At 42.4% G+C, this 15,607-nt stretch overlaps 1 protein-coding gene across 1 annotated transcript in view; it reads right to left on the bottom strand.

Annotated features, from left to right (window-relative positions):
- plcl1 (phospholipase C like 1) overlaps window positions 1–15,607 on the bottom strand; it is an 89,070-nt gene that overhangs the window by 12,966 nt on the left and 60,497 nt on the right. The window contains exons 3-8 of the mRNA XM_044216809.1: window positions 15,462–15,607; window positions 15,041–15,334; window positions 12,959–13,350; window positions 11,194–12,313; window positions 10,857–11,033; window positions 2,267–2,629 (exon numbers count right to left, since the gene is read on the bottom strand). The exon at window positions 15,462–15,607 is cut by the window's right edge and continues 142 nt beyond it. Of these exons, the coding sequence (XP_044072744.1) occupies window positions 2,267–2,629; window positions 10,857–11,033; window positions 11,194–12,313; window positions 12,959–13,350; window positions 15,041–15,334; window positions 15,462–15,607 (2,492 nt within the window). The remainder of the gene's footprint in view (window positions 1–2,266; window positions 2,630–10,856; window positions 11,034–11,193; window positions 12,314–12,958; window positions 13,351–15,040; window positions 15,335–15,461) is intronic.

The raw sequence follows: 15,607 nt of genomic DNA, 5'->3' as shown, positions 1-15,607 counted from the left end.
TGTTGACGCGCATTACCCTGGTCTTTTCTATGTTGATGGTAAGGCCTGTCTTGGTCAATGTTGTTGCAAGCAGGTTTGTCTTTGCTTGCATCTGTGGGTGGGTTGATGGTGTTAAGGCAATGCCATCTTTGTGTAATCCATACACAAACAGAAATGACCATTTGAGGTCTTATGAGGCGTTATGTGCTGTAACTATTTCTTGGTGAACACCATCTGAGACAGTGACTTCCCAGGAAGTTGTCGTCACAGAGGGATTGCCAGGCGACCAGCGGAGATGCTACACGCATGTGCTACGTGGATGGATAAACTGTTGTTCATCAAGAAATTGTTACAGCACACGACTCCCTCTGATACCACAGCTTTTTCTTTTTTTACATAAAACAAGAAACGAGATACAACGAGATTCAGGCTAGCCGTGTCCCCCTGCTTCCAGTCTTCATGCTAAGCTAGGCTAACCACGTCCTGACTTAACACACAGACATGAGAGTGGTATTGATCTTCTCATCTAACTCTCCTCATGACAGCGAGTACACTTATTTCCCAAAATATCAAACTACTCATACAATATGCTGCTATAACAGCCTCCACTCTTCTGGGACGGCCTTGGGAGGGATTTGCTCCCATTCAGCCACAAGAGCATTGGTGAGTTTGGGTACTGATGTTGGGTGATAAGGACTGGCTCACAGCAACGTTCCAGTTCATCATAGAGGTGTTGAATGGGATTAAGGTCAGGTTTGCTCTGTGCAAACCAGTCAACTTCTTCCACACCAAACTGGGAACACATTTCTTTATGGATCTGGCTTTGTGCACGGGGATTATCATGTTGAAATAGGAAAGGGTTAGGGGTGTCCACATACTTTATATCTCATAACATATCTCTCTAAAAACAGATATTCCGTGAAAGAGGACTCTATTCACATCGCCCACCTCTAGATTGTTTGTATTCAGTGATAAGCTGGTGGGTGCTGTGGGACCAGGTTCTATTTTTGCTGGTATTTATAGATGCTTTATAATCCTCCTCCACTCTTCTTTTGTCACTGGCTCTCCTCCTCCTCCCTCTTTCTTTCTCTTATTTGCCCTACAGAGAAGTTTCAGGTGGAGTCTGATTTCAGCACCATCATGTAAGCTACTCCAATTCACCCTCACAACCAGACATCTTATCAACAAAGCCTAAAAATACAAAAGCTGAGTGACACCTGATCTGCTGTGACTCAGCTGTTAGCATTTCTTTTAACTTGCCTGGCTGGGGTTTGCCACATTAGCCAATTTAACACAAAGTGCCAGAAAAAGTATTTGGTTTGGTGTTCTCACTCACCTCTAGGAGGATCCAATGCAGATAGTTTTGGTTGTATGTGTATGAGATTTCTGCCTCTACCATAATATAATGAAGATAAAAATATTCCAAATGAAGTACATTCCAGTACACCTTCCCAGGGGGGCGAGTTGAAGGTGTGTGGGGTGAAAGAGACAGGTGTATGCTGATCTTGGCTCAGCTCATGGAGGCAATTAAGGTGCTTAAAGTAGCAAAATTATGATTTACTGTTGTTTGGAAGTGTTCCTGTGTGTGTGATTGTTTGGCAGCTCAGACTTTGACTAAACTCACCAGAAACGTTTCTGTATGTTTATGAAACACATTCATAAGTGAATTACTTTGCTCTTTTTGCTCTAATTGAAACATTTTGAACTCGTTCTGACGCATCTTCGTGTCAGTTCATGCTGCCCCTGGTGAATTTGCATCTTATCATGTCTTTGCATTGACATTTGGCGACACCTGACGTTGCTCGACAACCTCCCGGATCCACATTCTTCATGTGTTTACAATATCAATATATATATATAATCTATTTTGTCATCCTGATTGTCCATACTGTAGTTTTACTATATTGGTCTATTCTGTACAAGCAACATCTATTGCATGTCTGTCCGTCCTGGGACGGACATTCGAATCGAGGGTCTAAGTGTGTGTGTGTATCATATGCTGTACATATTGTAAAGCCCCTTGAGGCAAATCGTTGATTTGTGATATTGGACTATATAAATAAAATTGATTAGACTTTGGCTTTGTATGCAGTTGCGTCACCTCTAAAATTTGCCCTGCGTTATGTCAATACAAGAGCATCGCATCTACAGGAACTGATATTTTATGATTTGGGCAAACTGACTTTAAGTAAAGTAAGTCTATTGAGTCTCCCGTCCCAAGCGACTGGCATTCAAACTATGTATTTTATTTAATAGCTTGACAATTCCAACCCATTTTCCCTCTCACCTGAGCATCCTCCCGCAGGTCTGTTGCCTCTTTGAGGGGGGCACTGGCCGGTTTGAAAGTCTCATCCACCACCTTGATGCCAGTGTGCCTCAGTGTGACGTACTCCCGCCCTCGCCTCCCCACCCTCCTCACCGACAGACCTCGTCGCTGGGCCTTCCCGCCTCCTCGCCGGTTGGTGATCGCCACGTGGACAAACAGGGTGGTGTGGGGTAAGGGGTCTCCCGCCATGCCCAGCAGGGGCACATTGCGGTAGCCAGGCTGAAGGCACTCAAAGGCCACACTGTACTGGCCAATGAAATCATCTCCAATGTAGTCGTCGTCTAATACCACGAAGCGCAGCAAGGCCAGCTCCGGCATGTTTACCTGGAGACAGGAAATGAACGATGAAGGTGAAATCCATTCATGCTGCTGTGAACCAGTACAAAAATAAAACCAACACCTACATGGTCACCTCAGCTGCCTCTGAAGACTGGGATTTTATGTCATTTACATTTTACAATCTGGATCTCTGAAAAATACTTTTACTTTCAGAAAATGAATGCTCCCATAATGAAGGTATTTTGTCCTTTTCAGTTTAAAGGTCAAATAAAAATACACAAACACATACATATATACAGTATATATATATATATATATATATATATATCTTTTGTAAGAGACCTGAGTACAGCAGATAGAAAGAAAAACAAACATAGCCAGACATAACAAAAGGACATACAGCATCAGAGACAGTCACAGACATCACTAAATAGATTTGAAGATGAAAGTTTATATTATAACATGTGGTTTTATGGAGATGGTTGTGGAGAGCATTATCTTACACGTTGGTCCATAATCTTCCATAGGTGTGAAACTGAGACCTGGTGACAGTAAAGGCCGTTTATTCACGTTTCTCCACTCTTTTATTCAGGTTTTTCCTTTAATTTGTCCCCCGTCTGTATATATATATATACACACACAGTATATATGTACACTGGTCGAGCCCCTGCTTTCCTTCCTAATTACTAATTCCTTGTAGAATCAAACCTGTTATTTACCTCTTAGAACGCACAGTGCTACAGAAAATTGCATTCACCAGAAGGAACAAGCTAATCCGTTTGATTATCTAGGCTTTTAAAAGTTTAATGTTTTGTCACCTGAGGAGGCGCCAACGCTCAGACGGCGTTTAAATGTCTCTGTACATTATTCATCTCTTGACTAAAAATCATCAAGTCAGCTCTTATTAGGAGGAAAAGATGCACTTCATTAAATGTTTACAGCAGCAAAAGATGATCAGTTAGTCACAATATTCAGCTGAGAAGTTCAAACACCATTTCCTGTTATTAAGTGTCACTCACGAAGCTATTCAGGCACAGCATTAATGTTAATTACACGGTACAATGAAAGGAGCATCCTGGTGCTGCTGCAAATGCTGGTTGAATTATTACATTTCAGATCACGCCTTCAGAGGACTTTACCTTCCCTTCGGCTAACAAGGCTGTAAACACCCGAACATGTAAGCAGAGACACGCACACACAAAAACACGCACACACACATACAGAAAAACATGCACACACACACACACACACACACACACACACACACACACAGAGTAAGTGGGAGGACAAATGATGCTAGGAGTGTGTCTCTACATATTCATTCTGTGCAGAGGAACAGAGAGTAAACTAGTTTCACAATAAAATTTTAACGGGTAATGTCTGTTTTTCTCTATACAAAGCCTGGTACAGCCACACACACACACACACACACACACACATCCTTGTACTTCTATCTTTGTGAGGACCGTCATTGACATAATGCATTCCCTAGCCCCTTACCCTAACCTTAACCATAACCTAGTTCTAACGAAGTCTAAACCTTCAAACAGCCCTTTGAAGTTGTGAGGACCGGTCAAAATGTCCTCACTTTCCAAAAATGTCCTCACTCTGTAGGTAAAAAAATGTGTTTCAGTCCTTACTATGTAGCAAGTACAAGTACACACACAAACACTCACACGCTGTTTGAAGGTTAAGACTTGGTTTTAAGGGTTAGGTTAGAATTAGGTTAGGGTAAGGATTAGGGTTAGGCATTTAGTTGTGATGGTTAAGGTTAGGGTAAGGGGCTAGGTAATGCATTATGTCAAAGACGGTCCTCGTAAAGAAAGCAGTACAAGGATGTGTGTGTGTGTGTGCGAGTGTGCATGCATCCAGAACAATAAAACCATATGAAGAAAGAAATAAACTCCAGCAGCACAGTTATGACATTGATTCCCTCACAAATATTGAGATTATAGTTTGCATGTCTGCACGCGACAGAACACGCCCGCAAATCTGTTTAATCTAAAAGTCGTTCTAAATGTTCGGTAGCACAGCAGTAAAGGCCCTTCTTTTTGTTCCACCCTGTGGTAAAAGCTCACTTGTTGCACCCCAAAACAAAAACGAAAGAGATATATTTATGGAACTCAGTAGCTGTGTCCCAATTGTCTTTGAGGACATGTCCCACAAAGATGTAGCTTTCTCCCATAATGAGACTGTCTAGCATTAGCAAAGCTAAAACTAACGCAACATTACATTAGTTCAGGAGGAGCACTGAAGTTGCACTTGCATCAGCTGACTGGCTAAAAGTTTAATTAATGCTTCAGAATATCAGTGGCTCATTGACTGTTGAGCAGCTACCAGCTGACTAGTAACAGCCAATCATATTCATACAGGTGTACAGGGCAGATCTCATAACCTGACAGTCTCTATTCCACCGCTCATGGCCACATGCCAACGCCGTTTGCTGCTACAGCTACCTCCACCACCCCGGCCTGCTCCACTTTACCATGGAAGCATCTGGAATTGTTGTTTTTGCTAAGATGTATGTTTACATCAGGGGTCAGCAATTACACTAACCACTTTTTGTTTATTTCTTTGTATTCATTTAAAAATAACATTTATAAAACTATTTTATCTGAGGACAGATGTAGGTGTGGACTAACAGAGTTACAGCAGTTTGTTAATCCCAAAGGTGTAAAGCAACTAAGTACATTCACTCAAGTACTGTACTAAAGTACAATTTTGAGTAGTTCTATTTTCTGCGATTTTTTTCTACTCCACTACAATTCAGAGGGAAATATTGTACTTTTTACTTTACTACTTTTACTTGTCAGCTTTAGTTACTAACATAACAGATTCAGAGTTTCATAAAAACACATACGATCCGCTTATAAAATACGATCCATTGCTACAGGCTAAAGTACCCAACAGTATATAAAGTTGTCCACTTTGACGAGATAAAACATTAAAATGCTGTTCATACGGTACTGCACTGGTAATAATATTCCAATAATATTATATATTAAAATATAACACTGACAGGATCCATTTGACTGCATGAGTACTTTTATTTCTGATAATTTAAGTACATTTTGTTGACAATACTTCTATACTTTTACCTTATTACAATTGAATGCAGGACTTGTAATGGAGTATTTCTTAAATTATTGTCTTGCTACTTTTACTAATGTGAAGGATCTAAATACTTCTTCCGCCACTGCACCACTGAACAATTGAGGGCTGCACCTGATGCAGCCTCAGAAATTCAGGTAAAAGATGGCTGCACGTCTCAGCTGACAGGCCATGTCCACCTGTAAAGAGCTATTGGGTCCTGAAATGCAAACTTCAAAGGAAATAGCTCCTGAATTGGGACACAGCCAGAGGGATTTAAGGTCTTACACTGAGGTAGAAATGTAATTTCATGAGAAGGAAATAAAATCATAGAGACCCAGATACATGCAGGGCCATGTTAATGATAACGTTTTACACATATGTGAGTCTATTCTAATATGAGGAAGAAGCTGGTGATGAATGAAGGAGCAGAGAACATGTCACACTGACTGAACGAGGACTACTATTATAAAGAATATACCCCTGTGTGTGTGTGTGTGTGTGTGTGTGTGTGTGTGTGTGTGCCTCCACTCCCATAAGCTGTGAGTGAGGGCTGAGTGGTTGGGAGAAATGCTGAAGTTTCATGCATGGGCAATCCAGATAGACAGCTCGAGCACACACACAGTCTCTCTCTCTGTGTGTGTGTGTGTGTGTGTGTGTGTGTGTGTGTGTGTGTGTGTGTGTGTGTGTGTGTGTGTGTGTGTGTGTGTGTGTGTGTGTGTGTGCCGAATGATGACTCCAATCCAATCCAATTCTCAGTTTTTCAGAAACAAGCCTGTGGCTGAGCAGAAAAGCTCTGTGACAGTTAATTCAATCAGTTTCAAACCAAATGCTCTTCTGAAAAGACAACGAGGCACAGGACGCTGTCTCAGACTGAATATCTACTCTTACATTATCCTTATATCTGGAGTTGTTATGTTACAGTCAAGTCACAGTTCAGTATGATAGACGATACCGTGTTCACAGTTCCATACGCTCACAAAAACTAATTATGGCTGTAGATAATTTCATATTTATTTTTTTCAAATGCATTAAATTGGAAAACAACATCTTTTCAAACTCAACCAAACAGCTTTTCTAATATAATTTTATGCAAAATTCCAATAACAGAAGCTCTTAAATGAAAATGCTTTTTTGCAAATGGATCCTTATTTACATAATACGAGCTTCATGAAAAACAAACATCTAGATGAGACTGTCCCAATTAAGATAAAGAGCGAATGTCTGAACTGGGCCTGAGTACCATTTTCCAAAAACCTCAGCTGGCCATAAAAAATCTTCAAAAAACAGATTTTATATTTCTTAAGTGTTCTTTAAAATAAAATGAGCTTGTCAACAGGCAGCAGTTGAGCCCAGTGACTATTAAAAATGTTAATGTATTGTAATTTAAGTGTACTATAAAAGAGTACTCCACCGCTTTAGATTTGCACAGTTTTTAAAAAAGCTCAAAATCAATGCAGAAACAAAGATATCGTCTTTTTTATTCCACTCATTCTTCTTCCTTGTGAAAACCTGGCGCCTACATTACCCCCAATGCAACTGGGGACTGCGATTCGGATGTGTTAAGATCAACAGAAGTCTGGTAAGCTCACTTCTTTCTAACTCCACACCAACAGATTTGTTTCATTTTCAAACTTGGAGACTTGTTGACTTCTCACAGCTCCCTCTGGAGCCACTAAAGGCTTTATACAATGTTTCCCACATATGCAGTAGCACTCCACAAGACCTGTAAACAGACTTGGATGTGTAAAATTGGTGGAGTTCCCCTTTAATGTACTGTATGTAAACCAAAACAACAGTACCCTTTTGGGAGGCATAACTGATCCATTATTATCCAATTTTCAGTTTCATCATGCACATCATCCCATTTTTGTTTCACAAAATATTGCACCATAACGTACCGTCACACCCATATTACACACACTTATTATGTGTTTTATGAGTGCAGACAGCTGAGACAGTGGTTTTGATCGGGGCTTAGGAGGACAACTAGTGTTACTGTTTACGTGTGTGTTCAGGAAGTGTGTGCTGACATGGCTGCCCAGTATCTGAGCTGTGTCACAGCCTGGAGGACAAATGATTAAGTGATATGAGAGCATGCTTCAACAGGCTGATATGCACACTTAACCAAACAGCATGACCTCGACTGTGCCTGTGTGTCTGACTGTGTTTTCATGCCGGTTTGTGTGGTTCTGGGTATGTGTCTTTTCTTACGTGTGTGCTTCCTTTTGTGTGTGTTTGACATGGCACACTGCCCTCCAGTTCTTTTGGTTACAACCCTCTTGGCACAGTGTGTTTGTATTAATCTTGTACATCGTGCTAACTCACGCCTTTCTTCACCTGTGACTTTTATGCTCACACTGAACATAAGCATGGAACCCCTGGTCGGTTTTGTCCAGTGACATTTCCAATAAAGTTTATTCAAACAAAACAACCACATCCTCAATAATAATGACAAACAGAGAGAAAAGCAGGTTTTACTTTGTGCAATTCTACTGTCAAAGTAAAGTAGGAAGAAAAAAAGAAAAATATGGAGCTGCAGATGGCTGGAAGATGAAGACAATATGGTTTATGTTCTGCAAGTTCTCAGTCAAGACTACAATTAACCACAACATGTCAAATACTACTATATTAAAACAAACTCACTATAGTTTATAACAGATCTTTTGACAGCAGTCATGAGGGAAATCGGACCATGGAACTGCTGAAACAGCAGGACGGCCAACCGAAATCCAGCCGACGGCAATTAATCAGACGTCGTGACCAAGCTGAATGTCAAACAACAAACAATCGATCTGGCAGAAATCCAGCACGACTGTAAAACTTGTCGGGGCTGCTCCTCACCATCCTCCCACTTCGCAACTCTATTTAGGCTAGTTATCTAGGATCAACTGGTAACCATGGCGACACATAAGCAGGTCAGCAATTGTTTTGACCCTTTTTTACTTCCTGAGTATCAGTAAAAGTACCAACAAAGATATTTAGTGCGTGTGTCCAGCTGGGTGTATTTTGTTTGTCAGTTCCTTATGTAAAAGTGAATAAAACTAGTAGTGACGACGCCCTATTTGACAGCAACATATTCTCCATCATACAAGATGCCTTGTTTCTGGCTGTCTGTCAATATTTATGATAGATGAGGTTCAGCTGCAGACATCATAAATCTTGATATACTAAGTATTTCTTCATGAGCACCAGAGAAGATGAATAAAGCCATTAGGAGCAGTGATGTGCAGCATGATTTCCTGTCAGTCAACAGAATGAGCTTTGTTTTGATTTTCCCCTCACTTCTGAGTAGAGCTGTCAAACACATGAGTTACCTGTTAGTCCGTGTGACTTTAGGATTACAACATTTGGTATGTTGTATTTACGGTGTGTTTCTGATTTAGTTTCTCTAAAGTCAGCTGTTTATTAGTCAACGTGAGCCTAAAATGGGCTCGCAATAAAAAGGCAAAACTAGATCACTTTCTTTTTTGGTCTGGACCAGGAGAATTAAAATACAGGTGCGAACACAACCAAAGTTGCTTAAAGTTGCTCAGATGGATTTATACTATAAAATATTAAATAGTTATATCTATGGCTCACCTATTGCACGTTAGCAGTGGTTGCATTTTGCAAGCATTTGTGTCCGACAGCCAAATTGTGTATTCAAATTTCACTTTATGTCTGTCTCCTGACAAAGAGCCAATGTAATCAGTCAAATGTTCTTTTGAATCACAGGTATTACACAACTCTTTGTGAAGGTACATTATTATAGGATACTGAATACACACACACACACACACACACACACACGATGTTGCCACAGGGAACATGCCATATCAGTTGTGACAGCTTGTCATTATGGCTAGGCCACACTAACACAGGACTCTCAGTGAGGGGTAAAAAAAGCCAAATCAGCAACATTGCAGTCATCAAATCAGCCATCTCCTATAATAAATTCACTGGAGACATAAGTGTATTCATTGGAGCACCTAATTTAAGTCTTGATGGTCTTGACCCCCCCCCCCCCCTCAATTAAGTACTCTGGGCCCCATTTTCATGCAGGTGCAAAACCGACAGAGGAGCAGACAGACCTCTCCAATCACATAAGCCTCTTTCATGTTGTTGACATTTTCCTCTTTGGCTTTCCTATAAATCTTTAATCTAGCACACTTTGAAATGCACATTAAAATACAATTTTATGCAATAAAAGCAAAGTCAGCACAGGGTTAGACTGATGATTCTTAACAATAACATCATCCACAATGTGCTTCAGAGACGGCACCAAGCTGAAGCAAAATAAGAGCACCAACTATAGCACTTCTTCTCTTTTTCATTGAAATCACCGCTGAACTGGGGCCTCAGAAAGCATCCTGAGCTCGTTTTTTCTCTCTTTAAGAAAAACACCAAATAAACAAATTTCTCTAGAAAATTAAAATTATATTTTTGGTCATGTAAACAGGATTATTACGAGGAGCTGTCATGCAGTTATGCAAATGGCTTAAACAGACTATTGCTTTTCTCAGTATTTCCTGTATGGACATTATTGTGCACACGTAAACAACCCAAATAAGCCTGTGAATGCAACCTTCTAAACACTTAACCTAACTGCTAATCATTTCGTAAGCATTATGATGAGTAGGATTTCAGTGTCTCATAAAACACTAATTTAGTTAAAAGAGGACATTTTGTGCCATTTTAAGTTTATTTGGAATACTGTACTTTCATAATTTAGGTTACGCAGTGTATAATAACATTTAGGGGAGCTCTATGTTTGTGCTTTGTGACCCCAAAATGTTTGCTTCTTTTAAAGAGGATGAGAGGAATTAATGTGACTCGGCATTACTGAAACCAAACCAGAATCCACCTATCAATAATAAATTCCTCCTATATAACCTATTTATATAACCTCTATAACCTATAACTAAATTCCACCTAATAACGATGCATTAAGGCTGCGTCATGCTCTATTCAAGATTGCTTGCTGCTGATTGCCTCCTGGTCAAAAATTAGTCGACAATACTCACCTGCACTTGTTACCCAAGATTGAGCATTTGCCAAGTTTCACGATATCAGTAACTTGCATTATTTATTGCAAAGTGAAAATCAAAATAAACTCAGAAATAAATAAAGAACAGTAAACAAACATCCGTTCCACTGAACAGAAACTCACGCCAGTGTATACAGTTTTAACACGCCTTACTTGAAACTCAAAGGTCTCATCAAACAGTGGGTCGTCCTGGTTCTGAGCAGCAGTGCGTGTCCGCTGTTCAGCGCAGTCAGCTGGTACGCCATGCAGCTCCAGAACCACATACGGGTCAATGACCTCTCCCTTAGCCCCTGATCCCTGAGGCTTGGGCAGGTTATGGGCACTGATAACCTGCGCAGTAGAACACAAAGCAGTTGACGTTAAATTCATTACTTAGCTGATATTTGAGTGAAATAAACTAAAGAATATTGCAGGGAAACTCACACTCAGAATCTAAAGTTTTAGCCTAAATGAAAAACTGAATGTTAGAAAACAGAAATAACATCTACACCTTAATCCGTAGAGTTTGAGCCGGCACTCCTGGCACACAGCCCTGCGTATGGGCACTGAAATACGACACCTCATCCCTCATTACAGCGGGTCGGAGAACATAACCGCACCCTCCGTTCTGTGAGAAGCGGCCTCTGTGAAGGTCCAGCATGGCGCCGGGGGTCTGCTGGTTCAAGGCCACAAGCTGGACCCCTCCTTTCCAGTATCCCTGTGGGTTGGGGTTACTGGAGTCCAGACGCACTGAACTGGGTCGTACCCGGGTTAGGGTGCGCTTGGTGAACATTACAAGGTCCTCTGGGCTCTCTGTGGTCAGCCGCCTGGCCTCTCCCTCACCCAGGGAGCACAGTGTCCAATAAGGCGGCTCAGGAGGCATCGGCGTGCTGGGAGAGGAGGGACTGCTGGGTGGTGACTGCTGCTGAGCCTGTTTGTGACTGGCTCTCTGGGCGTAGAAGCTGCGGCTGCCCGTCCGAGCGATAGCCACCAGGTCTGACAGCTCTTTGTGGAGCCGGAGCTTCCTCGGTTGGGAGGGCGGAGGCACCACCAGGACCACACCCAGTTCTTCCTCACCAGGGATGGTCATTCGCCGTCCTGCCAGAGGCCCGCCTCCTCCTATCTCCTCATCCTCCTCAGATATCTCCCCATCAGAGCCTTGCTGCTCTTGAGGGAGCTTCTTCCCCACTATCAGGATGCGTCCCTTCAGCTGCTCAGGGGAAGGTAAGGTTGTGGCTCGCCCTCCCAGGCTGACAGGGAGGGCCTCTGGAGTGTAAAGACGGGAGCCAAACACTTTCTTTAGGTGCTGAGCCATGGTGCGCTGCTGGGCAGGAGAGCAGCGCTGGCACAAGTACACCAAGAGTGGGTACTGAGAAGTCAGGAAGGCATACTTATTGACAACCTCCAGAGCAGAGCGGATAGTGACGGGCGCATGGTGGTGGTGATGGTGGTGGTGATGGTGGCGGGGAATATCTGGCCCATAGTCGACCCCAAGGAGAGGCTCCCCCTCTGGGCCGTCAGTGACTCCCAGCTCCACGCATCGACAGCCGGACTGCAGGGCCTTGATCAACCCTCCTAGGTCTGCTCTGCCGTGGACCTGATCATCCAGCAGGTAGGAGCGGTACGAGGTGCTGAGGGAAAAAAATCAACATTACTCATACACTAATCCAAATAATGTCCTGCCTCTAAATTGTGTTTTATAGTATTAATAACACTTAGTGACAACTGAAAATATCTTACAAAATTTCAGAGATGAGGACAAAAAATGTACTGATGCACAACTTAACTTATATATAATCACTGACTAATACCAAAATTTAAAAAGGTACATTCCAACCCACACACTGTCCACTTGATCCTATGTTGCTTGACACATGTTGCTAGACAGCTCCATCTTAGCTTTCAACGTTTGAAGTGTACAGGGGTAGTTTACAGTTTCAAAAAATTACCTAATTTATAATGTAATACTGGAACCAATTTAATGTGTGTATTTTTCTCAGATGTTTGTTTGGTGGTGGCATGCAGGGCGCGGTGAGTAAGCAGAACAAGTTTGGCTGGGGCTGCTGGAGTGTAAACTCCCCCAAACCAAATAGGACAGAGTAGCGGCTCTGTCCTTTTTGGTTTGGGGAAGTTTAAACTTTAAACTTTAAAGCATCCAGGCCTGGCTTCCACACAGTGGATGCTCTAGTAAGGGATTTTTCTATCGTAACCTATAATCCCACAAAATAATGTAGTCGGTTAATGTTAAGCTCCTTGTCTTTCCAAGCCACACACACCTGATGTAGTAGTGGGACAGAGGCATGTTCATGTCCTGACAAACTCCCAGGTGCTCTGGGTCGAGCAGCTGGCACTCTGGAGACTGCAGGTATCGGGCGAATCCATCCAGACCCAGCAACCCCCTCTCCCTGCCCTGGGCAGAGGGCTCACAACGCCTCAGGAGCTCCCAGCAGCCCTCGGTTGTCGCCAGAGACAAACCCTGCTCCGTCTCCAAGAAGAGACGGAGGTCCTGAGGGTCCAGACACTCACGGTCCTTTGACAGTTGCACCAATAAGAAGTAGACGTCAGGTCGGGTGCAAAGCTCACAGTAGGCCTCCTGGAACTCCTCAACTGTCACATGGGAGGTCAGCTTCTCCTTGCTGCGCTGGATCTCCTTAAAACGCAGACGTACCTGTAGAAAGAGAAATTGGGTGACAGAGAGGAGAGTCAGGTAGGACGGACAGTTTATTGAGCGAGAGATGAAGTGAGTTAATTAGCTAACCGACATTATGCCTCATTCAATGAAGCTGGCAAATTTTATTAAACTTTAGTTATCTTGTTTCAATAAGGATATTAAAGTGACCCACATTAAAAAACACAACGCATTAATAATTTCGTCCCTCTAACTCCTTCTTCACCTTCCTTTCATATCTTTTTTTTTGGCCTGCTTCCTCTTTTCCTCTCTATCATTTCATCTTGTTCTGCGAAGACCATGCCTGCAAAACTCCCCGATATCATCTTGGGAAAATTCTTACAGGTTCTTACAGGTAGTCAGCAGTCAACTCACCTGTCTGAGCCAATAGACAGACTTTTATGCTCTCTATGTTTCCAGGCTAATTCTGTCTCTTAGTGTCTGTCTGCTGTTCAGGCAGCAGGTGAAAGTAACCGACCTGTGTGTAAATGCACATCCGAAATCCAGACTAACAAAAGCAGAAAAGCAACAAATCTCTTGTCACAAGGGATTAAATGTTCTGCTGCTCCAAATACAGGAACAAACCATTTGATCAGGAAACATAACACTCCTGCTGTGGCTGTAGCAGAAGTGAATGGAGACATACAGTCTTGATTACAAAGATGTTACAGTATGATGGTGTGTTTCTTTGCTTTCTGCCACAACATGGTGAATATCTAAGCTTTGTTGATACAAGGCAGCTGGGTATCTGTGTTTTAGCTTTATGTGCCTACAACATTTAGCCAGGTATGCAATAGAAATTCTTGTGATTTTGGCTTTCTGTGTGCCAAGCTGTGTATGAACATGTCTTTTTCTGTAATACATTATTTTTATGCAGTTTTGGAGGAAGTACTTAGATCCTTTACTTACTAGTAAAAGTACTAGTACCACACGGTAAAAATACTGTGTTACAAGTAAAACTCATTGAAAATGCTACTTAAGTAAAAGTATATAAGTATAATCAGGAAAATGTACTTAAAGTAAAAGTACTCAAAGCAGAAAAATGTCCCTGTGACTGTTACGCTACTATATATCATTAGATTATTATTACTTATTAATGTAAAAGCAGGATGTTACTGCTGTAGCTGGTTGAGGTGGAGCTCATTTTGAACTATTTTGTATCGGACTGCAACTAATGATTATTTTCATTATGGATTCATCTGCTGATTATTGTCTCCATTAATCAATTGACTCTTTGATTTGTAAAACATCTGAAAATTGTGAGAAATGCTGTCACAATTACAACAGAGCCCAACTCCTGAGGCAAATATCAGGCACATTAGCTCTTTATCTATGTTCACCAGATAGTCGCTAACTGTGCTTGGTGCTGAGCAGGTAGTGTGCAGTGGGTTTTTAGAGCTTTTTCACTGAAAACAGCTGCCTGCTGCGGGAGGAAACGACGCTATGAGAGCGGTGAGAGTGAACCAAAACAGTAAAGTTGTTGGAAGCAATGAGCTGAAACTCGCTACAGCATGAAGATCTGAGGGGAACTGCGGAGTCGGGTGATAATTCTCTGTGGGTTCATCACCATGAGCGACCTCTTTCACATATAAGTATTTGTGTGATCAGTTGTTAATAGAAAATATTGATTTTGAAGGTGTACAATTTTAAATGATTTTATATTTATTCAGAAGTCCCACCCCCAACTCACCTTGGCTTCCTTGATACCGGGACACAGTTTACAGATGGTGGCAACCGCCACATCCTCTGACACGATGCCGTAGCCATCTTCATCAACCTGGGCGAACTCCGCTGCCAGCCACTCACTCCTCATCTTGCCTCCCAGGCTGCCCTCTACCGCCACACCCCCTCCTTCACCAAGCCCTCCTACTCCTCCTCCTCCTCCCCCAGCCCCCCCAATGATTAAGGGGTGGGCCAACAGGTAGCGAAGGCCCGTCACCCAGATGTTGGCCACATCTGCCGACAATGCAACCAAGTCCAGAGACTGTAGGGGGGGACAGATAATAAAAATTACCGGGTGGATGGATTGGACCACTAACAGGTTGTATGACTGTAAGATTGTTCACTGTAGATCTTGAAGGATGAAACATGTCTCAACATTAATATGGTACCTGGTAGTCATCCCCATGTATGATAGAGAAGGCTGCTTCCTCAGCCAGGTGTTCAAAGAGAGGACCGTTATGGAGGAAAGTCTCAGTGCTCTTCCCGGTGCGAACCTCTCGGATGCTGGAGACGTCCAGCCGTGCCCGGTCCGCAT

Source organism: Siniperca chuatsi, linkage group LG12 (genome assembly GCF_020085105.1).
Source record: "Siniperca chuatsi isolate FFG_IHB_CAS linkage group LG12, ASM2008510v1, whole genome shotgun sequence".
In the NCBI taxonomy this organism is placed as follows: domain Eukaryota; kingdom Metazoa; phylum Chordata; class Actinopteri; order Centrarchiformes; family Sinipercidae; genus Siniperca; species Siniperca chuatsi.
The sequence above is the reverse complement of the archived record's forward strand: the minus strand, read 5'-3'. Positions and strand labels throughout refer to the sequence as shown.